Source organism: Perca flavescens, chromosome 22 (assembly GCF_004354835.1).
Source record: "Perca flavescens isolate YP-PL-M2 chromosome 22, PFLA_1.0, whole genome shotgun sequence".
Classification (NCBI taxonomy): domain Eukaryota; kingdom Metazoa; phylum Chordata; class Actinopteri; order Perciformes; family Percidae; genus Perca; species Perca flavescens.
Genome location: NC_041352.1, coordinates 1217236 through 1244019, shown reverse-complemented (window position 1 = coordinate 1244019; position 26784 = coordinate 1217236). Strand labels below are relative to the sequence as shown.

The 26784-nt window shown below is 40.4% G+C and overlaps 1 protein-coding gene across 1 annotated transcript in view; it reads left to right on the top strand.

Annotated features, from left to right (window-relative positions):
* The window catches only part of si:dkey-225n22.4 (collagen alpha-1(XXI) chain), a 65024-nt gene that overhangs the window by 5443 nt on the left and 32797 nt on the right, over positions 1 to 26784 (top strand). The window contains exons 3-17 of the mRNA XM_028569955.1: positions 2199 to 2315; positions 3438 to 3624; positions 4061 to 4226; positions 4320 to 4548; positions 8266 to 8439; positions 9677 to 9754; positions 9871 to 9882; positions 10283 to 10372; positions 12151 to 12204; positions 12305 to 12358; positions 13464 to 13517; positions 13610 to 13663; positions 14608 to 14684; positions 15052 to 15105; positions 26524 to 26577. Coding sequence (XP_028425756.1) covers positions 2199 to 2315; positions 3438 to 3624; positions 4061 to 4226; positions 4320 to 4548; positions 8266 to 8439; positions 9677 to 9754; positions 9871 to 9882; positions 10283 to 10372; positions 12151 to 12204; positions 12305 to 12358; positions 13464 to 13517; positions 13610 to 13663; positions 14608 to 14684; positions 15052 to 15105; positions 26524 to 26577 — 1454 coding nt within the window. The remainder of the gene's footprint in view (positions 1 to 2198; positions 2316 to 3437; positions 3625 to 4060; positions 4227 to 4319; positions 4549 to 8265; positions 8440 to 9676; positions 9755 to 9870; positions 9883 to 10282; positions 10373 to 12150; positions 12205 to 12304; positions 12359 to 13463; positions 13518 to 13609; positions 13664 to 14607; positions 14685 to 15051; positions 15106 to 26523; positions 26578 to 26784) is intronic.

Here is a 26784-nt window from a genome sequence, read left to right as displayed (position 1 = left end):
AAAATGTGCAGCTCCACACCCTGCCGACATGCATGGGGGTCGTTATAATATATTTATTTATAGTGACATTGTGGACTACCAGCTAGTCGGTGATAGTCATGTACCCCTGCTCCGTTGTATAAATATCTCTGATGAGAGCAAACGCATGCCCACTCTGAGTTACGACAGTCCTCACTACACATCGTTGTCACGCTTGACTATTACTGATATTCAGATAGAACTACGAGACGATCAGAACCAACACATCCCTTTCTCATACGGAAAAGTAATTGTCAAACTACATTTTAGACCTGTGAAACAGCATTAAAATGATGAGGAAAGCGTACACAACCGATGATGGAAGATATATGCACTATTACATGAATCAAGCTGGTGGAGAGTTGCCGGGATTCATAGGCTCCAGCACACAATATGGGCATGGATTAGGGGGGATATTCAGAAATTAATTTTGAATGGCTGTTCCACTTTTAAAAAAGGGGTTTAATATAACCAAACCCCATCTGAAAACAGCAGCAAGTGGTTTTATTGGCGATGTTGTGACTAATGTCAGGAACGCCGTGGCATCCAGGCAACAGGGCAATGGGCTCATGGTGTACAGACGCAAAGCATTAAAAAGAAGCCCACCAGGATGTGGCCGTTGCCGGACTGTGAACAAAAAGCATAAAAAAACCCACAAAAAACGAAAGATCCTCAAAAAGAAGGCATCTGTCAGTAGGCGCAGAGCTCCGAATCGACGCTCTTTGGCCCTGACAAAAGACATATTTTAATTTTACAGAATCAATCATGGCGTTTATTCATAATCAGTCCAAAGAGTGTGTGAAGACAGAATTGGATCTGTTTACAGTACCGTACACACAAACATCTATCGAAAAATCAACATTTGTAGAAATCACCCCAATGTCAGCTCTAACGGACGGCGGCCCTATTGAATTTTACATTTCGGCTAGCGGGGAGGATTATCTCGACCTTAACGATTCATACTTGTATACACGTGTAAGGATTACAAACCCTGAGGTCACATTGTTGGCTAACGCAGCTTCGACAATTAGATGCACTACCATATTCAGCCGCTAGATGGCGATCGCGAGTACCGAAGTTCGGGCGCAACGTCATCACGCACGCTCATATCATCAGATAGCATGGTAGGTTTACCATGTAATTACTACTGGCATGAAATAAAATGTGGCATTATAGAAAGGTACATTAGGAATAAAACTTGACATAAAATGTTATGTAATTGAGAGAAATGCAAATATAAGACGCAAAAACAAGTCTTAAAAAAAGGAGCATTTTAATATACAAATGTCTATCATTAAATGCATATGAAATAAAAATTTAATAATAATGACTTGAATTGTATTAATATTTTGCTCAATCTATTCATATGATTATTTATACCATAATATATTTGTGTTTATTTAGTATTTAACACTTTGGGGTTCCATATATGAGTGGTCATACATGGTAGATGGACCCACAGAAGCACAACTCTCAGGTGATAAAATCCAAACAGGTTTATTTGGAGTAAAGCAACTCACAAGCATCGGTTGGGTTATATACACAAGGACGGAGGAGATAAGGAGACATGGGGGGGAAAGGTAATCACACACGGTGGGAAGGCAGACTAAGACCAGGAAGTAAATAGACCTGACACAAGACGAGAAGGTGAGTATGAAACAAAACCAGGAAGTGGTAAGAACAAACTGAACTAATAAAACAAATAGAAAGCATTGACTTGACACAGGAGCTAGGTGTTAGACACTGGTTGCTGCACTAAGGACTCCAACTGGTAGATAAGGGCACCTGCACCCTGAGGAATGAAACAGACCTCAAATTTACTATAAAATGGCCTATAAAAATCTTCACTACTTCCAGTACTCCATCCAAAAACGAGAAACTAATAAAGTGGAGCTGGCTGGTTATGGAGAGGCAGACTGCACTTAGGCAGGTCCAAGGGTTCCAACATTAAGTTACCACAGGTGCATCTGCAGCAACATGACCACACAGCACCACAAGCACAGAAATTGTCAATAAACATACAGGCACGCTAGGTTTGGAAAAAAAATAAATACATGTTTTAATCTGCTGCTTTTTGGAAGCTGGTGAACATACAAGTTCACATACATGATCCCTCACAGCATCATGGCATTTTTCAATGTACTCCACCAGGTCATCACTGTTTTCTGACTGTCTTGCAGACTGGCAGGGCCATCAAGTTTGCCGTGGACCACGTCTTCTCTTCCTCCCAAAGATCCAGCCAGGTCAAGAACCGCATAGCTGTGGTGGTTACTGATGGCAAATCTCAGGATGACGTGGTAAATGTCACTCTGCCGGGTTCAAGTGCTTGGGTTGAAACAAAGTGAATACGTTTATTTGGGTGGCAGACACAGGGGGCTTCAGATGTATTACAGTGGGAAAAAAGAATGACAGGATCTTCCCATCCATAGAACCTCAACAAGGCAACGCTATCTTACAATGGGTTATCCACACTAGAGCTGTCAGTCTTCCTCTATAATACCATTCAAATTTCATTTGTTATTTTTTTTAAATATTAGAATAATATTTGAATATTTAATGCTCAAATACAGCCTGTTATTAATATGTACTACATTACTCAGGCTCATTTATTGTCAATGCCACTATAAGCATGTGGTTGTTCTGTCCACTAGAGGGACTTCTAACATCAGCCTGGCCTTGAAGGGGATCTACGTCACGGCGCATTGCATTTCTGGCACGCCGCTCTCTGTTTACATTAGTTTCCACCACGAGCACACAGCAACAAACAATCAACACAGAACTCAGTAATGAAAAATGATCTAACAAGTGTAGTGAAGCGGCTCTGTTGTTAAGGCTCTGTGGATGTCGATTTTAAACTAAAACTATTTCCCATCCTTCTTCCGATTTCCAGCCGCAGCCTGTTACTCCCCCTGTACTAACGTTACTCGGTACGTAATGTTAGCTCCATGATGTTGTACTAACGTTACTCGGTACGTAACGTTAGCTCATATTGCCTTGTGTTTCTCACTTGCATAACTTATAGTTAATCAGACATGAGAAGAGGGAGATTAGCTAATGTTAGCCAACCTATATATATATATATATATATATATATATATATATATATATATACATTTTAAAAAATTACATTTGAGTAATTTCAGCTTTGAATAGTATTGATTACTTTACTATTCGAATTATATTTGACTCACGGAATTCATTCCAACAGCCCTAATCCACACTATAGTCTTGCTTTGCCAAACCCTCCTCCAAAGCGCGCTGGAGGAAAGTGTGGATGACATTTATGTGAAAGCTGTTGGCTGTTATATTGTTAATTGTATTTTTGTCATACTGTTTTTTCATAAACTCCTCTGTCAAGGGTCTAAATGGAAAGCCTCTTGGGGGCTAATTTTCACCAGAGAAAGCCTATGTTTCTTTAGGTGGATGCCAGTATGGAGGCACGAGCTCAGGGCATTATAGTATTTGCTGTTGGAGTTGGCAGTGAGATCACCACTTCGGAGCTTGTCTCCATCGCCAATAGACCATCATCCACCTATGTCCTGTATGCCGAAGATTACACCACCATTGACCGTATTCGAGACTCCATGGAGCAAAAACTCTGTGAAGGTCAGGATATCTACTTCATCTATCTCTTTTGGCATGTTTAGAGAACATAGAAACATGACTCTCCACTAGACAGACTTGAAGGAAAAGCAGTGTAACTGCAGACATTACGGCATGTGGTAGTGAAAAAAAGATAGGCGTAATTACTAACATTATTAATGGCTGCATCTGTAGTTTCTCTGTAGTTTTTCTTGTTCCAGTGCTTGTTCCATTTTTGCATTAGGGCTCACTGAGCCTGCACTTGTGTTGAGATCCAGTGAATTATGTTTGTTAATTTTAAATTCAACAGCAAAAGATATTCATTCAATTGTGTCGTCCACAAAAATACAACAAAATACACCACCACATAACACAGTTGACCCAACAATGAATGATTGCATACATATTTAGAGGTTAGCTCTTATTTAGCTGCCTGAATAAATGACCCTTTTCTTTCTAGAGTCTGTGTGTCCAACACGAATCCCGGTGGCGTCTCGTGATGAGAAAGGCTTTGAGCTGATGCTGGGCATGAACATTCAGAAGAAGGCCAAGGAGATCCCTGGCTCTCTGATTTCTGAGGCAGCCTATGCACTGTCTGTCTCAACAGACATTACTGAAAATACCAGGTAGAATGTTGTCTAAAGAGTGTAATGGTCTTTAAAAATCTATCATTCATTTCACCGTTTATATTTAGGTATTTGACTTTATCCTTGTATTAGGGATATTTTCCCAGAAGGACTCCCTCCATCCTATGTGTTCGTAGCAACCCTGCGTGTAAAGGGGTCTTTGAGCATGCTGACTTTTGACCTTTGGAGGGTGCTGTCTAAAGATAAAGAGATCCAGGCTGCAGTGACACTAAATGGGAAGGACAAAACTGTCATCTTCACCACCACCACCACCAGTATTACAGAAAAGGAGCAGAGAGTCACCTTTAAAGCCGGCTTTCAGGTTGGTATTAGTAGTTTCACGTCCTTACCAGATCAATATGGCTTTTGGCTGGGCTTTGATTTCCAATGATTGACAAATGCTCCTTTCCCAATATGACCACGTGTGAAAATGCCTGATAGCTCTCTGTCAACTGGTTAATCCAATTTAGACGAAATGGATGTCTCTACCTTAGCCTCTGGACACAGCTGCAAAGACTTTATCAGTCTGGCTATTGTATCACTTTAGGTTTAGCTCTGTTGGTCAGCCTTGTTTGCTGCACAGATTCTTGGGTGACTCACAGTTTATTACAAATAATAGAAATGGGTTTACTTTAAAAATGTGGGACGGATTAAGAAAAGGGTCGTATATATATATATATATATATATATATATAATATCTTTCAGAACAACAGCAGCAAAAATTTGGCTTATTTAGTCCTGCTGAAGGCTGCTGAAACGGCTAGAAACTATCTGACTTGAGAGCAGATTTTTGTCACCGTCCCCGGCTGCTGTCGCCTGCTCTCGTCTACTTTACAGGCGAGGCGCAGTTCATCTCCAACGAGCCGAGAGTTCAGTTCATCTCCAACGAGCCGAGAGTTCAGTTGCCGGCAGGGCAGTCGGGACTCACCCAGAAATGGCGAGTGGAATGAGATGACTAGAGTCTCTCAAAATCTGACGAACATCTTCTAAACTGACCTTTGTTGAGCTGAAATGAAGACAGATTCAGCAACTGCACGGCCTATTTCTCGCTTAAAATGTTTTCAGAAACATGTTTCAGTGAACTATCTTAGTACAATATGAGATCGTATTCTGAACGGCCGCCATGACAGTCTGGCTCTCAATATCCGGAGAAAGAAAACCCATGTGACGCGTTCGTCCAATCAGCTGCCGGTTTTCATTACTTGGGCAACAATGCAGAGTAGCGCCGCCTGCTGTTATGTAGACGTATTACATTTCTCAGCCGCCACATGAAGTAAACAAACACAGCTGCGTTAATTTCGTACATTTTTTTTAACGAGTTAAATATTAAAAAATAAACGCAAAAATTAACGCGTTAATTTTGACAGTCCTAAATATATATATATATATATATATATATATATATATATATACATATTTAAATAGAAGGAAACTGAATGATTTGGAATAAAGAAAGGAGCGGTAAGGCTACGACCATTAGTCTTACACAGCTGGATGTTGCTATGGGGACCCAAAGTGTTCAAAATTCAAAATCTAATTCAGCTCATTATTGTGAAATGTTATTTCATCTTGTGTTTTCATCTTTCATCTTATCATAATAACAATCAGTCAGACCAAAGCAATGGCTACCACTTTGTTTTTGGAAAATAAATTGGAATGCAGTGCTTTGAAGGTATCTCAACCAAACCAAAATACATGACATATATACATAAAAGTATGCCCCTGAATCACGTTATACCTCCCTCTTTGGCTCATAAGCCAATGATCTTTAATTCCAGAGGTGAGAACTGGAATTCTTCCTCTGGCTAAAACTATTCAGGACCAGGGCTTCTGGTAGCCATTCAGTTAAGATGGATACCACATACAGTGATCACAGCCGGGTGTTGCACAAATATGCACAACAAATATCAAATAATGGTAAAATGTTGAAAAGAAATCATCTTTAAAAAAGATATGTAAATATATAGCTTAGAAATCTAGATGCACCCTAGTGGCAGCAAATTTATTTTGCTGCTGCTGCTGGGAGCAGCGGTCTTCTGGAAGACTTGGAGTTCAGCTTTTCTTTAAGAAAAGAACAAATAACGGCACAGAAATCATTCTTAAAAAAGGAAGATGTGTTTGGAGTTTTGCCGGCCGGATATGACAAAAGTTGAATCTATCAACTAGCTTCGCTACCTTCTTCGTTGCTCTGCCTGGTTGTAGCGCTATCCTATTGGTGCAGAGGGGAATTTGAAAGACAACCGTTTATCCCGCCCCTTGGACTGAGCCCTGTCAATGGAGAGTTTCCAGACCCAAAATCTGGATGTGGGTCTGGTTTGTTAGTCTAGAGAATATATTATTCAGGATGAAAACTGAATTTGTGAGCTGTATATAGTAACTGGGAGAAGTGAGAAGTGCAATTTTTTCTGTATTGTAAATACTGTGATGATTTGAGGCTGTCAAATTTCCAAAATTAAATGGCTTGACAAAAAACCCTAAAATATCCTTGTATATACAATAGATGATCAAACATACTAATATGTTTAAGTTCCCACAAAAGTATTTATTATGATTTCTCAGATATTATACAGTATGTGGTTTGTTTAGGAATTTATGAGTTTTGTAGTAGAAGACCAAAGACTGAAAATCACATTTTCAAAATTATTCAATTTGGTTTTATTTACTTTGGACATTTTCTAGTCCTATTTGAAAATGTATACACAGCATTCTGAATCTGCATACATGTGTTGGGTCTTGTAAAGTGGTATCTTAGCATGTGAGCATATGATGTCTCAGCTTGTCAATAACTTAACAACTTGGGACAGTTTAACCAGGCTTATAGCAGTGAGAATCTAACTCCGTCAATGCAGCTGCTTAAAGTTGCACCATTAGTAATATCTTCATAATGGTAGAAAGAAACTTGATTCATAAATTAAATGAATATGAGGAAAACATAAATGTCACAGTTTATATTGATTAATACAAAGAGCCTACTGTGCGGTTCTACCGTTATTTTCCTGCCCCTGAAAGAACATATTGTGTTATTAGAGTGTATTCGGTCTCTTCCAACGTCGGATTTCCCGTCATGTTGCTTTCTGTGAATGAACCTGACTGGGATGACTTACAGAGAGCCAAACTAGCAGTTATTTAAACAGCATCCCCTGTTCAGTTCAAATACACAGCTGAACTGGTGAAGATGTAATGTGATGGAGACCATGGAGGAGGCTCAAAGAAAACGTTTCCTACTCCGAACCCCCGGATTTCTCCAGTGGAAACTAGTTGGTTGGATGTGTAGTTCTTGGAGCACATGTCTCTGTTTTCATGGCAGCACAAGGTAATAATACATCCCGTTGAACACGCCAGGCTGTTTTTTCCACAGGGCACCCACCACCCTCCATCCTAACACATAGCATACAGGGTTGTAATTATGTTCAATTTGTGTTTGCACATGTTTGATTTGATGTGGTTTGACGTGGCCCAACGTAGACGCCTGTGATTTGTCATTTGGAAATGATGGCTGTGGCCTAGTCCCTGTGAAACAATAGCTGCTCTGTTTCTCTCTCTACTTCTGGATGGGTTGACCTTTTAAGAAAAAAAGATTGTGATGGAAAAAGGAGTTCTTGGTCTTAACTATTTGTGCAGCATTTAGGGAACACACTTTTTTGGGGGCTTTTGTGCCTTTAATGGACAGGACAGCAAGGTAAGAAAGGTTAGAGATAGGGGGAAGACACGCAGGAAACCATCACAGGTCTGACCTGAACCCCAGACCTTCTGTGTCGAGGAACAACCTCTATATATGTGCGCCTGCTCTACCCACTGAGCTAACCCAGCCACAAGGGAGCACCCATTTTTGGCCTTAATGACAACATTCGATTAGATGAAACACGTGCACAAATAGGACTGCCAACAGAAATGGAAGGCTGAGTGAACTTGTTTTCACATCCAACTTTGCTTGAACAAAGATATGTCTCAGTCTCATAAATGAACCAACTCTCAGGAAATGTATCTATAACCCCGACAAACGGTATTTATGAAATTCATATGTGTGCCTTCTCTCAGAATCTGTATGATGGAAAGTGGCATCAGCTCAAACTCCTGGTAAGACCACGCCAGGTCTCCAGTTTCCTTGACGGTCAGCCTCTCCAGGAGATAATGCTGAAACCGGTGGAACCGATTTACATCAACGGGGAGACGCAGGTTGCTAAAAGGCGAGGAACAGACATCACTGTGCCTGTGAGTAATGACACCGAAACTGAGAGGAGGAAAGAAAAGAAATGATTTTAATACATTTTGACACCAAGTGCAGGTGATCCCTTTGTCTGGCTTATGAAGCAACACATTTGAGTTGATTTGAGAAACAGATTTAAATGTAGGCTATAGTAAAAGCAGCCACAAATAATGAATGTTTTTTTTTGTTCTAACACTTGAAACGTATTTGAAACTAGTATAGCATAAATATGCACAAATGGAAATAAAAAAGAAAGTAAACAAATAATTCCAGTATCTTTCCAAAACCCCATGAACCAGATCCTTATCCTGATTTTCTTTATGCAGGACATACAGTGATGTCTTTGCATTTATTTTAGATATTCTTATTTATTTTACATAATTACTCTCTTTGTTTCTCTTTATTCTTCCATGTCAACATAACATGCATTTCCATTCCAAGGCAATGGCATGTATGGAGACAAAAAATATAACTTTATTACTGACCTTTGACAGCAGTCATTTGATAAAATAAATGAAAATGCAGGTTTTTTTCAATAGCTCATTTCATTTTTCTACTTCTTGTTTTTCCTTTATTTTTTTGGGCTTGACACACATTTCAAGGTCCCATGGCATCGTAGCAAAGCTTTTTTGCACACCTCTTTTGTCGGGCAGGTGCGAAGGATATGATCAAAAGTAGCAGATCAAAAAGTTTAGAGAAAATCCCACACACTGACCATTACGCAAGCAATAATTTATTAAGAAGAAAAATAAGTTTCGGTCTCAGACCTTCATCAGGTAAATTTACCTGAAGCATGGCAGTTGGTCAAGGCCACACCCCCACCCTCCACCTTGCCCCCCCTCTCTCCTCCTCAATAGCTACAGACACAGAAATGGCACATCCTAAGGAAAGCTCATTGTGGGACTGGCTCTAGTGATTGTAATTCTGCACCAATTCCTGCTGAATTTCGGGAAAGAGACTTCAGATACAGTATTAGGGGACCACTAAGGTCTATATAAAAGAGACTTCAGATACAGTATTAGGGGACCACTAAGGTCTATATAAAAGAGACTTCAGATACAGTATTAGGGGACCACTAAGGTCTATATAAAAGAGACTTCAGATACAGTATTAGGGAACCACTAAGGTCTATATAAGCATCCAAAAAGCAGCATGTCATAGGACCTTTAATAATTTCATCAATCTATTACGTTTTCCCATTTTCCTCACCACTTTTTCATTTTGAATTGTCTTTGTATTCAGGTGGAGCTTCAGAAGCTGCGTCTGTACTGTGATCCTCATCAGAGTGAGAGAGAAACAGCTTGTGAGATTTACTCTGTGGTAAGATCTCCTCTGTCGCTTGTATCTACTGGAATCTCCACTGCAAAGGTCACATTCTGTACTTGTACAATGATAACCATTGTTTTTTCTCTTGTCCTCTCTCACTTACGCTACAGGATGATGAAAGGGTAAGTGCGGTTTCTATCCAGTTTTTTTTACACACTTCAAAAGTTTGGCCTAAAGTATTTACTGATGTAGCGCAAATATGATATCACACCGAATAAGATATTGCAGAGTCAGAATCACTGGCAATGTTCATAGCTTGCTTCTATAGGGACTGAAGTTTGCCCTTTCAGAGGAAAGTCTTTTTTTGTAAACAGTAAAAAAAATCCTAGGATGGTAACATAATATGTTTAGGACACATGAATATAGCTTATATTAATGACAAAAAAAATCCTACATCTGTATCAGTTTTTTTTTTGTCCTTATAATGTAATATAGGCTTTATCAACGTGTGTTATCTCTACCAAATGAGGAAGCTTTGAGTGTGTTATGTATCGCAGACAGGTTGTGTGTTTGTGTTTCCAGTGTCCTCTGAATCGAACAGCCACAGTGGAGGAAAAAGACTGCAACTGTGCCGTCAGTCCACAAGGGCCGCGCGGCCTGCCAGGACCCATGGTAACACACACACACACACACACACACTTCCTCCTATAAGACTCAAAGGACATTTGATATATGACTTGTCCCTCTGGTGGCTTTTACACCATGGCCTTGAAGCACAAATATATTGGTGTACAGCACCCCGTTGCCCAACTTTGACGTAATTGTGTGTGTGTGGTGTGGGTGATCAAATTAGCTACTTTATTATTTAAGGTGTTCAGAAACCAATTAGGATCTACAAATAGAGGAATACAGAATGCACTGCTTGCTTACATACACATTTTTTTTCTCGTATTTCTTTCTTGTTGTTCCAATAATAAATCTGCTCCAACTGGAGTCAACACTATACAGTAGATTGGATGTTATTACACACACTGGTAGTTATATACACACTGGGCCACAGTGATATATGCGTCTGTATATGGAAAGCGAGGGGCGACTACAACAGGCCAATTGGAAACTCTAAAACTAATTTGTATGTATTTAATGTGGAATTGGTGCATTTTACCAAAACGATATATTCCAGACCTCAACTTATGTCCTCTACTAATGACCTTGAATGACATGTAGTCGTAGTGACTCACTTCTGATGATTCACAGTAGTATTTATTTCTTTTACCCAGGGTGGTTTTTAGAATCTCCAAGTTTTGTTTTTGGAGAGCTGCTTAAATATGCAGCTGAAGCTGCTGGAAATTGCATGCTTTTCAGATATGTGGCCATAAACTGTGTAATGCATTCTGGTGGCGTCGCGGGGACTTTGGAGAAGCGGGGAGTTAGAGTCGCCCACTCCTCATTTGCATAAAGTTGAATCCAGCCAACTTTATGTAAATGAGGAGCAGCCGGCTCAGCTCAAGCCCACTTGTGCAATGCTGGGAAGCGGGGTGATCCCATCCGTGAAAACAATGCGTATATGGACTCGTATTATTAGCGTCTGTACAGGACGCACCGGGCAGAGCAGCTGCTCGGCCGTAGAGCTGTAAGATGACGTAGTATTCTTACATATATATACGGCAGCGATTAGTATGAAAGACCTAGAATCACTGGGTGCGTGTCCCGTTCTTGTCCCGCGTGTTACTGAAATGTACATTTTGTAACCCCCAAGATTTTTTCATAAACCTAACTGTCCCACTCTCGTGCTGCATGTTAGTTAAATGTACGTCCCGACCCAGAGCGTCAAAGAGTGCACCAAAATGCCAACCAAGTGCATCTAAATATGATGCCGAAGGGCTAGACGCGAGTCCCGAGAGCCTCAAATAGTCTCGACCCAGAGCGGACTGACCAACAGACCAACATATATATAACCAGCAGCACATCACCCCAACCCTCATCCACCTTCACTGGCTTCCAATTAAGTCCCGCATCACATATAAAATCCTCCTCCTCACCTACAAAACCCTGGCCCCACAGTACCTCTCCGACCTCCTCCATCCATACACCCCACCCGGAGATCTGCAGTCCTTCTCTCCATTCCCCACACCAGACTCTGTACCTTCAGAGACAGAGCCTTTAGTGTTGCAGCCCCATCCCTCTGGAACACCCTCCCTGCAGATATCCACAGTGCTACATCCCTGGGCACCACCTGTTTACCACAACCTACAACCTCCTTTATCTGAGCCACAGTCATTCTGTAAAATGTCCTTGGGTTTAATTAAAGGCACTATATAAATACAAGTTATTATTATTATTATTATTATTATTATTATTATTATTATTATTATTATTAACATTGCCAGCCATAGCAGGGCTAAAATAATGTGCATTTATTAAAGCCTATGTATGTATTAATACTGCAGGGTTTCCGAGGTGAGAAAGGTAGGGAAGGACCACCAGGACCTGATGGTAAGCCTGTAAGTGCTAATCAGTTTCTTTCTTTTCACCACTTCATGCTGTTGTCACCACATGTTGTCTGCACATGCTAGATTCAGCCTATGTTGTCTCTGTCCCCAGGGTAAAGATGGGAAACCTGGGGAATCCGGCCCTCCTGGGTTACCAGGGATGAAGGTAAAGCATCTGTTGCATTATAACATCTTCGAAGAAGAGTAGGGCCACACGTAAAAAAAAAATGTATTGAGTTCTGAGTTTTTTCGTCAGAAATCTGAGAATAAAGTCAGAATTGTGACTTTAATCTCAGAATTCTAAATTTATTCTCAGAATTCTGACTTCTTTTTTTAAAACTTTAAAAAACAATTTTTTTAGACTTTAAAAAAAGTCAGAGTTCTGAGATTAAAGTGAGAATGCTGGGATTAAGCTCAGAATTCTGAATCAGAATCCTGACTTCAAACTCTGAACCCAAATACAGTTTTCACATCCCCCAATCCTCTTCCGTACGAATCGCTACAATGCAAGTGACAATTGTTACTTTGATTTTACTGCACTGCTGCTACACCAAAGAGATGTCAACTCCACTCAAGACACAGATAATTATTGCTCAATCCCCGAACCACAGGTCCATCTCTACGTTTCTTTTCATTTCTAAAGTCTAGAAAAAGTTCAATGCAACCAATATTTGGAATTTTTAGCAGAAAAAGTATTTGATAAATGCTGTCTGTTTCCCTTAAAGTGACAGCACACAGACAGTTCTCCATAGTGTCACAAATTATATCATTTTACAGTCTGATCATGGCAAAAATGCTATTTTAGTTCTTAATTTATGCACAGCTTTTAATACCATCAACCATAATATTTTATTAAATGAGCGGAGGAGCAACGTATTCTTACTCCCAAGTCATCACCTACGGCAGGTTCAGGTCGCTTGATGGTGTTTTAAACCCCCAACGTCTCCTTCCAGGCAGCGCTGCTACCGTTGACTTCAAGGCACCTAACCCTAACCATAACCATAACCATAACCATAACCATAACCATAATCATTGCCTAATCGACTTCAAGGCAGCGCTGCAACCGTTGACTTCAAGGCACCTAACCCTATATCTACCCTATACCCTATAAATTATAACCTATACCATAACCATAATCATAACCATAACCATAACCAATACTCTATAGACTTTATAATGGACTTTTAAAATGTATGATAACATTTATTCATTAAATTACTTTCATACTTTGATTACATGCTCCTACCTTCTGTTTTCCCTTGGCTGGGCAGGGTGAAGGTGGACCCACAGGACTAAGAGGGGAGCCCGGTCTAAAAGGTAACAAGGTAAGTCTTTAGGAAGCAGTTGTATCAGTGTTGTGGCTTCTTTTTTATCTGCTGCCAGTACTAATAGTTCCTGATTCTGCTGACACGTCCAGGGAGACAGAGGGGAACCAGGCTTATCAGGAGAACCAGGACTCCCAGGACCCAAGGTGAGACTATCTTAATAAAGCCATGTTTAAAGCTTTAGCGCGTAACTATTTTATATTAATAAATGTCCATCACATTTAAGCCGTTGCCAGATGAGTTGCTACAAAGCTAATTAAGACTATCAGCTCCACACAACTCTCTCTGGATTTCTCAGTAGGACTATGTTCAGAAGATTGTGGCGTCCGGCGACTTTCACGCGCAGAAACTGGAGTGAAGATAATGACCTCTTCTGAAGAGTCCATCATGTTTTTTTAATCCTCCGGGTAGGCTTGTATCATGTAGACGCGTCATTACTTAGAATTCCACATGGGGGAGACAGAAACTACGCCATATAGCTTCAAAACAGAAAATGAGCGAATATTGAACACTTGACTCTTTTACGGTAGCGTACTCGGTTTTTTTGCAAGACACAGCTTTCGCCAGGTCAGCCCCAGTTGGCCCTACTACCATCTCCCTGGATAAGAAAGCCTGTCTATATTGCATATATATAGATATATGCAAATATATATATATATATATATATATATATATATATATATATATATATATATATACAGTATATATTCATGGGCAGTATGGGACAGTGGAATTGAACCAGTCCTGACTACAAGAGACTGGGTCTGTCTGAGGTTTCTGCCTAAAGGGAGTTTTTCATGCTCTTGGGGGAATTGTTGGGTCTTTGTAAATTATAGAATGTGGTCTAGACCTACTCTATCTGTAAAGTGTCTTGGGATAACTCTTGTTATGATTTGATACTAATAAAATTGAATTGAAATTGAATTGATTTTTTTCTGGGTTTGCAGTGAAGAGTGTTAGTGTCCTGATGAATTAAAAGGATAAAAAACATAAATAAACATTTAATACTGATTAGATATAAAAAAGAGAGATTTTAAATTTATTAAATGTCACTACAAAATACAGTATAAGCAGATTTCTTTGTATCCAGGGTCTTCCTGGTGAGAGAGGCGAGCTAGGGCCTCCAGGACAAGCTGGACCAATGGTAAGATCCTGTTCTGTTCAACGGTCATGTGTCCACAACAGGAATTAAGCCAGCGTACCTGACCGTTCCAGGATGTGAAAGCATGAAATCTGAGGTGTCAGTTTATGAAAATAAAATATTATGCCAAATGTAACAACCTAACCACTTCAAGCCAGATGCACAGTAAGTAACCCTACTATAAACATATGGAAAGAGAAGCGTTCTCTAATTCTGGAGGTTTGGCTCCCTCTGTGCATGGGTGTGTGTGTTTGGGATTTCCTCATGTCACAGCAGTCTCTGCAGTCGTACCAGCGCAGTGTTTGAAGTGGGACAGATAATTACTGTAATAGTGTTGAATTTGGCTGCTGCTGCTCCACTTTGCCTCTCAGTGGGTGTTCATTGTCCAACCAGGGGGAGCCAGGACTGCCAGGCACCGGCGGACAAATTGGGCCACCAGGACCAAAGGTCAGTGCAGACTGTAGCTACTGGCAGATCACATAGACACACTACAGAGCCTAAAATATGTGGACATCCATACATAACACTCCTTGACTGTTGAACATCTCATTCCAAAACCGTAGGAATTGTTACTGTATGCTGCTATAACAGCCTCCACTCTTCTGTGAAAACCTTCAACCAGATGTTGGAACCTGGCTGCAGGGATTTGTTCCCTTTCAGCCACAAGAACATTAGTAAGGTCCAACAGTGACGTTTGGTGATGAAGCTTGGAAGCACACTATTGTCTAAAGACGTGTTCAGACAGAAGGTTTTTATCGAACAAATTGGACTGCTGGACTAGGGATGTGGGTCTCTAGTCTCAGGCCGATTCAATAAACATTTTGGTGCATTGCCAATGATCCCATTCATTAACGATATATGCAGCAACTACCGATGCGATACTATCTGGTTCACCCCTTATTGCAATGCGGTGCGATTTGACACGATTTGATTCACCACAATGTGATTCAATGCGATTTGACGCAATGCAAAATGATATGACGCTAGCAATTTAAATTGGTACAGAGAGTTTGATTTTATTTCTTTGGTTATTTTAAACAAACAACAAATTATGCTGGAAAGCAGCCTGCATTGCGTTTTTACAATTTTTTCACAGAATTACTTTAGCTTCCATTATCAGAATCCTTTCTACTTTTACTTGAGTTTCTTAAATGGTACTCTCCTAACCACTGCATATAGGCTGTCTCACTTTGACTCAGGCTCATGCATTGCCAAAAGTCGACCTTCTCTTAGTTGTCCTTCTAATAAAGGCTTTCATCAGGATGACATCCAAATTGTCACTGTAAGCAGAGCAGCACATCGTCTCGGTCTGTCCCTCTCCATCTCCCTCTCCTCTCTCGCCGTGCGCACGCAGGCAGGGTGAATTGGCGTTGGCAGGTCAGACTCATTTTGTGGTAATTGTGAACGTGCGATGGTCAGTAAATGGTCTACCACATGTGAAAATCATGGTATAGTACTTTTTGACAACACATGGTACCTCAAAGGAAAAGTGAGTAGCTTCCTTTGTGAAAGTAAAACAAACAATCTCTCAGTCACATCTTTTCCCATGTTGGGCTTAAAATCATTATGTATCAAACAGACTTACATGCATCCATGTAAAGTCATACAATAAATCTGAAAACACTCTCCACTTTCCTCAGTCAATGAAATTAACACCACTGCATGAGTGCAGGCCACATTCATGTTGTAAATGGGATGTTCCCTTGTGGTTACTTAAACAGAACAAGTGGCTAAATGAAAGAGCACATGCACACATCTGCAAGCATGTGAGCACGCCCACCAGCTACAAGTGTGCAATGCTATTTTGAGTCTTCTCTGAACTCATTTGGTTGTTCTACCAGTTTGACTTGCAGCCACCCTGCTCAGTAATTTGGGACTCTTCCTGTTATCATAATAAACTACTTTCCCCCCCCAAGAATCTGGAAGTGCTTTACACCAACTGAAGGGTGGTGGTCCACAGGGAGCTGAAAACAGCACACATTTGGTGCCCATGTGTGGATGGGTGGGGGGGGATGGGAGGGGTGTGGTGTGGTAAATGTGTTTAGGAAAGACTAAACTGTTAACTGTTAGGTTACTTTTGAAGAACACAAACTCCATCCAACTGGTCAGATGGTCTAGGTCCCGATTTTAGCCTAAGCTCCTTTATTCATAGTTTTCAGTCACTTTGTTTATGCTGTTGGATTGCATTTCATTATGCAATTCTGTCTTCCATCGGACACGATTCTGGGAACAAGATGGCTTACTAGCGCGCAAACGTTAGAACAGGCTTGTCTGTCTTCGGTTTGTGCGTCCAATTGAACAACAACTATCTGATATTTTGGCTACAGTGTGGTAAAAGTTGAGCTGACTCGTCATGGACAGTTCAGAGCAGCTTCTTTTTGCCCTCCAGGCGGGCGTTCTCATAGTGCTGTGACGTCACGTGAAAACTACGAATTGCACCATACACTATAGTATTGGCCCTCAGACTGAATTAAGTCAACTAGTACAAGTTTGTACATGTACAACTATATGTGGTCAACATTTGACCACCAAAGGTTTGGTTCAGTGTTGATATCATGTTTACGGTAGGCTGTTTCTAGATCATTGCTTCTATTGCATCTTCTTTCATGAATGCATTATGTTAAGATAAAATACATAAGACTTCCATTAGACTACATAAGACTGGCTAGACTTATCACACAGTCCTAGAACAATCTAGTCTTGACCTGACCTGGGTTCCATCAAACAGGCCACAAGACTAACAAACAGAATTTCTTCCTGCAATGTCAGGGAACATTGAGCGTCCTAATGATCAACAGTAAACAGGCTGCCTTTAATAGAACGCAGCAACGTGTGCTGTAAAGAGGACTAATTGCTTGTTGAGTGTAATTTTGCGGTTAAAAGGTCAGAGTTTAAATGCAGACCTCAGATTATCTGTAAAATGAAGTGGCTCTTACTTCCAGTTAATAGAGAACACTGGGTTTCTGTGTCCAAGTGTGTTGTTATTGACTGAGATTTTGTTTTAGATTAACAGCAGACACTTCAAGACATGTTGGATGAGACATTAAAATCAGTAATATGTTTATTCTCACACTGATCACTCTCATGCTTTTCCCGTTATGACATAACGCAAATCATATGGCACCAGATCCAATATGTTTGTAATGAATCAAATTTCCCCCTGTTTTGACCAAACTGGCCAGTTATGAATCACTGAAGCAAACATATAAGGTATTTTGGCTGCACTTATTTGAAGTATTTTGTGTGCACATGTTAGCTTTTCTCTAATATTTGTTGAAGACTGACAAGGACATTTATTTTGGAGCATGCTGAATATAAATATTCCACAGGTGAGCTGAGAGCGTCACAGGTCTAACAAGATTTCGATTCAGCTCGAGCACAAGAAATCATGTTGAGTAGTTACGTCTTTCTGAAGTCACAGTGAGGTAAATTTGGAGTCTTTTAGGCTGATTTAACAGAGGCAGAAACTCATCATCACACGGCTCGATCAAATTAGCTGTGGTAAAAGACTTCCACAGACAACACGTCTGTTGATGATGCTGATCTGGCTCCGGGCTGGGCATGGATTTCTTTGACTGTTCTCAGTATTGACTTTTTTTAAACAATCAGGGTCCCACAAAAGTGAATTCCAGTGTGTGTTGCCTTCTGTTAATTACCCAGTTAGAATTATTTCAGCTTATAACAGTCCCATATAAAATTAATTTGTTTTGTGTTGCAACTGATTTCTGTTTTTTTACTGTTTTTCATAAGTTTAAAGGCACTTGAACAAGGTTTTTTTATGATTATAAATCCAAAACCACTTGATACTTTCAGGGCCAATACTAAGATTTTGTAGATACTTAGGTCCATGTCCCGTCAATTAAAAAAAGATTGTGTTTTCACATTTATTATCATCAAACTGTTAAATTACATTGTCTATAAACTGGAAACACTATTTCCTAAGTGTGACATGGTCTTATATGGTCTTTATCGTGGAATGAATGGAGCTGCATACATTAGGCAGCTTTACCTACATAAAGCCCAAGAAGTGCTTTTCCTACCATGCCATTCGGTCGATGTTTTGATATGTCTATATCCATGATGTTCCACTTCCGGGATTGCTCAGTTGCAACCGGAAATTCCGACGGATGTCCTTCTTTTCAGCTGGATAGCCGTTACCTTCCGCTTCCTTTGTGTTGTAATTTTAAACTCCAGTGGATTTCTGAGGACTATGGTTAACTGCTCCTCAGATCTCTGCAGGGTAAATCCAGACAGCTAGCTAGACTATCTGTCCAATCAGAGTTTTCTGTTGCACAACTAAAACTACTTTTGAACGTACAATGTTCCACCAAAACAAGTTCCTTCCAGAGTCTGGCACTTAGCGCCACCCTTGACGATTGTGATTGGTTTAAAGATGCCAATAATTCTGCCATCCTGGAATGCTGTGTGGACTAGCCAGACCCTCCTCTGCAGCGCTGTGGTGGAATGTGACAATGCGAGACTAATGTTTTGATAAAATCTCGAGCTTTATTGGCATGAAGTCCAATGTGAATTCAAAAGCATTTCCCATATTATTTTACAACAATAAGATTTAAATGCTGTTGCAAAGCCTTCCCTCTCCAGCCAAAGAAACAATTATGGTCTTTATCAATATATTAATTGTTGGCTTAAAAGAAATTAGAACTTAGGTCACGTCCTCAGTATTGTTTTTGGGAATTTGGGGATTTTAATGACCTGAGGAGGAGTTTACAATATCCAGTCACCACATCAAGGATTTTTTTAAGGCTGATTTTTTGAAACAGCATTTAGACCACGATGCAGGGATAGAGAATATAACCGGAAAATTCTATGAATTAATTTATCAGAGAAAAGTTTTTTGGTGTCTAGTCAAACATTTTTTAGGGAGGATTTGGACTCAACTTCAGCATTTGCAAAATCTTGGCTACAGCAGTGAAATGGATGTGTTATTTTTAATATCACAGATGTCTTTTGACAGTATTGTGAAAGTGTCCCATTGGAATATGGCTTGTAAATACTGCTGTGTAAGCCCAGCATTAAGCCAGTTCCCATACAACTGCCAGGTGGAGAACACCCAATCATAGTAAAGTACGGAGGGGGAAAATCCAGATGTTATCTGTGGAGAACCAAATTAGCTCGCAGTGTGGTCACTGCCTGAGGAAACATCTTTCATCGACTGTAAATAATTTATGTCCACCCATCCACGACAGATCCATTGAACGTTAATGAGGCCTAAACTTAGATATACTGTGTAAGGCTTTAGGCTGTCAGCATGGTCTTTAATCACACACTCCCACACACATAAAGCTCTCTTTCAGCTATACATCAACTTGTTTCACACTCAAGTGAAACAAGTTGAAGATGATCAGCCTTGTGGTAGGTGTAGGTCTCTTATTATCATGCACTGAGTTTTCTACACCCAAAATTATGGATTTTCAGATGCAGCTGTGTGAGGTTTCAATGTGACAGAGGGATACAGATACTGTATATAACCTATTCCTTCCCTTTAATTACTAGTAGTATAACTGTTACCTGTAAGGAGACCTTTGGAAAGATGTTTTAGTGTTTAAAATTGGAATATTATACAAATCAGAGGGCAGCCACTGTGTTTATTTTTAACACTGTGCTTGTAATTTAGTTAAGTTTCGAGACCTCCTGACTACATAGGGTACAGCTCTCCAGCCTGCAGGCTGTTAGACCTCCAAATCATCAGTTGTACAGAACAAGTACAGATGTACCTCGGGCGGGGTCACAGGGGTAGAGAAAAATACTGATTTGGTAAACAGATCAATATACAGACGCTCACTCGCAAACAAAACCCCAAGGTACTTGAACTCCTTCACTTGGGGTAAGGACTCATTCCCTACCCGGAGTAGGCACTCCATCGGTTTCCTGCTGAGAACCATGGCCTCAGATTTAGAGGTGCTGATCCTCATCCCAGGCCCCTTCACACTCGACTACGAACCGATCCAGTGAGTGCTGAAGGTCACAGGCCGATGATGCCATCAGGACCACATCATCTGCAAAGAGCAGCGATGAGATCCCCAGCCCAAAGGACTGTAATCCCTCCCCACCCCAGCTTTGCCTCAATATCCTGTCCATGAATATCACAAACAGGATTGGTGACAAAGTGCAGCCCTGGCAGAGGCCAAGCCTCACTTGAAGCAGAGTCCGACTTACTGCCGAGAACCCGGACACAGCTTTCACTATAGGCCCTGAGAAGGGACCTCCTCACCCCATACTCCCGCAGCACCTCCCACAGTAGGACCGGGGGGACACGGTCATATACTTTCTCTAGATCCCCAAAACATGTAGACCGGATGGGCATACTCCCAGACCCTCTCCAGGATCCTAGTGAGAATGAACCTCTTCAATCTGAGGTTCGACTATTGGCCGAACCCTCCTTTCCAGCACCTTGGAGTAGACCGTATAAGGGAGGCTGAGAAGTGTGATACCCTTGTAATTGGCTCACACTCTCTGGTCCCCCTTTTTGAACCATCCTAGACAGTCCCTCCACACCCAGAGCTTTCAGCATTTCTGGACGGATCTCATCAATCCCCGGCTTTTTAAATAAGCAACCAAACAAAGATTCACCAGGGAAAGGTGCACTGCTAATGTCGGTTTACAGGCTAGATAGCTAATTAGCTGCTCAACTGTAGCACATTAAACAGAATGTAAATATCCTTCCACGTTTCACTTGGGTCCGGTTTAATGCCGATGTGGTCTTTACTCGATAATACTAACAACACACTCTGTCCATGACATGGTGTCAGTATCGCAAGTTTGTTTTCTTTGTCTTTCATTCCCCTCCTGGGGCTCAGCTTGCTATCTGCCATCAATTAAACACACTGTAGATGTTGACATTATTTTGACAACAAAAATGATTAAATGAGATTTCAGTTGGAGTTTAAAGTGTTCAAAGTGACACCTAACATTTTCTATGCTGAAAATAAACAGGCCTTTTACTTTAAGAACCCTTAATGCCACACACACACACACACACACACACACACACACACACACACACACACACACACACACACACACACACACACACACACACACACACACACACACACACACACACACACACAGACACACAGGGAAACACACAGGATACATTATTTATAATGGCGGAGAGACATGCTTTCTGAGGTAGTGACATAATGTGAGGTTAGAATTAATCAGCCTAGCTGCCAGTCTGCTTTTTTCTTATGTTTTTGTTATGCAGGGTGAATAGTCAGACCTTGAGCAGTTGGCAGGTCTTCTAAAGGTTCTATAGGGCAGTAAAGAAGCATGGTATAACAAGTATGGGGTTGAGAAATATATGGTCTGTATAATTGCTTTTATCGTCAACAAATTGATTGCAAATGGTTATTTAGTTATCTAGATTTGGTGGAGGAGGCTCTGGTCTTTGAGCAGTTATTAGTTAAATTAACAATACCAAACGATTAGCACACAAGGAGGTAGGGGTGGTGGAGGAAGCTGCAGAAGGCTGTGGAATTTGTGGTTTTCCTAAAGATGATTTCCTGGTCAGATACAGTGCATTGTCACCAACAAAAGCTTTGAGACTAAGGATTTTAGTGCCGCATTTGTCAGTCATGGGTACCTGGTACTATGTTTGAAGGGGGACACATTTCTCAGAAACATCTCCCAAGCCACAGCTTCCAGCTCCTCCAGGACCCAGAACCCAAGGTGTTCCCAGGTCAGATGGGAAACGTAATCCTTATGAGCATGTTCTAAGTCTGCCCTGGGGTCTTCTACCAATTGGACGCCTGTAAAAACCTCTTAAGGGGGGCGCCCTGGTAGGTCACCCAGTTGAGCATGTGACCCCATGTACTAAGGCTCACTCCTTACCACAGTGGCCCAGGGTTCAATTCTGACCTGCAGCCCTTTGCTGCATGTCATTCCCCCTCTCTCTCTCCCCTTTATGCCCAAAAAATAATCTTTAAAGACAAAAACTCTAAAGGGAGGTGTCCTGGAGGACTTTTTGTCAGATGCTACCTCAACTGGATCCTTTTTGTCTCTTTCTTTCCTTGTTTCCTCTCTGTCTTTATATCTCTATTCCTGATAATGCTGCGCCAATTGAACCTATTGATTTTGTGTTCCATTGTACGCTCACTCGTGAACAATCCCCTGACATACTTGAACTCCTTTGCTTGGGGCAGTAACTGAGCAATAGACACTGTTTAGTTTGATCCTCTGTTATAAAGAATATACTCTATTTTGATATTGTATTGTTCTGCTAGCTGTCTTTATATTTTATTGACTTTTCTTTTAGATCCCCTACCAGAATTCATTCAATTCTAGTTAGGCTCAGAGATGTCAAGCAGTCTCTTTAGTCTTTAACAATATGTGGCAGAGGGGAAGTAGCAGGTTAGTCCGCTCACAGATTCAGCCGATCTCTGTGCACTTGTCTATTTTCTCTTGTTCTAGGCATCCAGAAACGTATGTCATCTTGTCATTTATTGGGCCGCGGTGGGCGTCTTGGCTGTGTAATTATGAGGTCTATGGGTTTATGTGCGTAGTGCGGCGAGACACTTCAAAAGAAAACAGACGCAGTGGAGAGCTAATTCAGTTGTTTCCTTACTGCCAACATGCAGAGCTCTGCACTTAAAATATATGTTGGTGGGATCGGGTAACCTCTGTGTCTGCAGAGAACACTAAGAAAGTGCTTTAAACCTCATGGTGTCATATTAGAAGGCCAGCAGAGCACTGACGTTTGTTTTAGATTAACCAATTAAAAAACATTTCAAGACTATACACGCAGACAAAGACAGATCTTAGTTATTTTGCCTACTTGTCTAAAAATCTTGGGACATGATCATGTTTTTATCCATACTGGGAATTTTCAGGATTGCTTTTTTTTTTTATCAAGTTAATTAAATAATCAAGTTTAATTCAATTCAATTGTAAGTGGCCCCCAGTGGTTAGAAAGCATGTCTATCATAATGTTAAAGCAAATTAACATCAGGCGCTCTATTTCTCCGAATCAAGGACAATCTGCCCAGTGTGTTGGGACCAGTGCCAAATGCAGTTTTGGTAGTTTCATGGCCAGGCACCTGTGGTGCACTTGGATGGGATGGTATCAGAAATAATACATTATCACACAATAATAGCTGGCCGTGTTAGAGGCTTTGACTATCATGTCCAGTCACATTCACTACATTTGTTCTCTCTCCGTCATAATGCACAGTTTGGGAATCCTGTGGAGAGTTTTCCTCAGAGGACCTGCAGAGTTTCACATAAGAACATACATGAATATACATGACTGCATTTAAGTTGAATTCACAAGATCTGAAAGTCATCATGTTTTGTGCTGTCTGTTTCCTTACCATGAACACACACACTGTAGTTTATTGACTCAATCCCACATACGCTGTCCCGCTGCCAGAAATACTCAAATGAGCACCAACAGGAACCAGTAGTATCATTAGGAGCCAGTTGGCTTGGGGGTTATTGGGGCAATACAAAATATTATGCATATTATAAGAGCCATTTGCAATCATTAATCACATTTTTGAATAACCAAATAGTATTTTAAATGCATCAATAAAGTCCCCAGTGTCCGCTCAGCCAGAGCAGCTCTGGTCACCTGGTTAGGAATGCACCTCACGAACCAGGTGTGTGGTGTAACATGTAACAAAATGTCAGCGGGGACGGAGGTCTATGATGAGTCATGGTTTGGCAACGCTTATACCATTAAGATCTTAGCATGCAAGTTTAAATCATTGAGCCAGCTGGCGTTAGCCCGCTTTATTAATTCATAGCAGGCTAGGTCGCTAGCTTTAGTCTGTGACATACCTGCTAGCTGGATAGTAAGCTAGTTTCAGAGTGCAGGTATCCAAATCCAGAGAAACAGAAGAGAACTGAACACCCCGAGATATTCATTTTTCATGTTTTATTTATTTATGGATCTACTAAACACATTGAATTCAAGAGATAACAGGTTGGAATGAGAACAGTTATTTTTTAACATGAACCCCCCCAAAAAAAAAACCTAAAAACTGCAACAACATTAAATGGATGGCTTAAATATACTGTTAACCAAAGTTGGTGTTTATGACGATTTGTGATTCCACAAAAGCCAGAGGAAATATGAAGTGGTGTGTATGTTGGGACACTACAACATCAAGTTTGATTTTGATATATATATACATACTGGGAATATCATGTAACTTAACAAATGAATGGCTTGCAGTACCAGAATATATTTTACAGCTTGTTATACATGTTCATCGCCAGTGGCAGTGTATTACCGCGGTTCAAACTGGAACACGTTCACATACCACTTGCGTCGTAATTCTTTCAACAAACATAGTTAACCAGTAAGAGAGGTCTTAGAGGAAAACCAAGCAGTGGATTTTGGTGTCTTGTGTGTTGTGTTGTGGCTTAAAATGTGTTTGTTGCTGTTCATTTTTGATTTAACAAGCTCCCACCTCACTGCGAGATCTCTGACCACAGGACTCGCCTGGTGTTCATGCGTCAGTATCACTGCCACAGATAAACTCAGGACACGCCATATGCAGACAACTCCCTTAGATGCTAGTAGCACGGACAAATGGAGTTTTCCTGTGTGATTTACGTACAGTATGATACAATAAGAAGGATTTCCAGGTAAACGAGCAAAAGTACCAAACTTTGTAAGGCAGTGTATGAATCCAAACCACCGCAGTCCACTGTACAAGTATGTTTTTGCATAGTTAAAACCAACGCCTTTAACAGTAGTAAAGACAAATATTGCATTATGTTTTAAATTTAAAATTAGTCTGTCTCCGTTGAGCAATATTCACAATTAGAGACTGCAGAAGCTTCCAAAAGCTGGTAATTGGAGCCATCCGAGGTGTCCCTCACATGATCTTTACTTAACCAATGTCTATAAAAAAAATGTGCTTAATAATCAAATTAACAATTATGTTCTCTCATTAGAACTGACTATCTTTTGTTTATATTACATTAGATTAGCTACCCCTAACCCTATTTATTAATAGATAGACAGACAGATAGATAGATAGATAGATAGATAGATAGATAGATAGATAGATAGATAGATAGATAGATACTTTATAATGATACAAGCTTTTTCACAGATGTGAGTTAAAGGAGAAATCTGGCCCAAAATGAACCCAGGGGTTAATAACACGTGTTGCTAATCGAATGTGACCAGTTTTAGCGCAAACCGCTAATTAGCTTATCATCGGGGCAAGGCTTAAATAAAAAGAAATTTCTATTTCTATACCACTAACAAGGCTCAAAATAGCACCACACTTTGTTATAAGCTAATTAGCGGTTGGCGCTAAAACTGGTCACATTTGATTAGCATGAAAACATATCCCAGAGAACGGTCGTCTTGGTACACGTGTTATTAACCCCTAGGTTCATTTTGGACCAGATTTCTCCTTTAAACTGGACTTTCATTAAGTTTTACTCTTGTCACAATTTATAAAAGTAAGCAAAAACTAACACTTTTAGTTCCTTGTGTTTTTCATGGTGTCCCTGTAACTTTGGAGGGAAACAAATGTGGTGCATCTATGATGTAGGCCTATGGGCTATTCCAAATGTTTTGCAACTAAAGAAAAGACTAACTTTTTTAATTTAAATGATTACACGTTTTTTTCCACTATGTACAACATATGATTGTCATAGAAACTTATTTTATACAGATCATATTGACATAGTTAAATATTGGTTAATATCGGTATTGGCTAACATTTTAATATTGGTGCTTCCCTAGTTTTACTCTTATGCTCTATTCAGTTGTGTCTTCTTTCACAGGACTATGTGAATAAGTGATGATGATCAGATACTGTAAGACCAATGTTACCCTGCAGGACTCATCACAACACCACTTGTGTTTTGTGTCCTCAGGGAGAGAAGGGATTCAGTGGTACTGCTGGAGCAGCTGGAGCTCAAGGTGCCCCGGTGAGTCGATACTGATTACAGAATGCTGCATGACGTGATTTTACAACATGTGATATCTGTCAGGGGTTGAAGGCTTCAGTTATTTGATATTGAAGCTAAAACACTTCTGTGTAATGAATATGCAGCGATTACAAGTCAGAAACAAATTATGATGATAGATCAATGTAGTAATATAGGCTGTTAGAGCATAATTCACAAAGTGCTCAG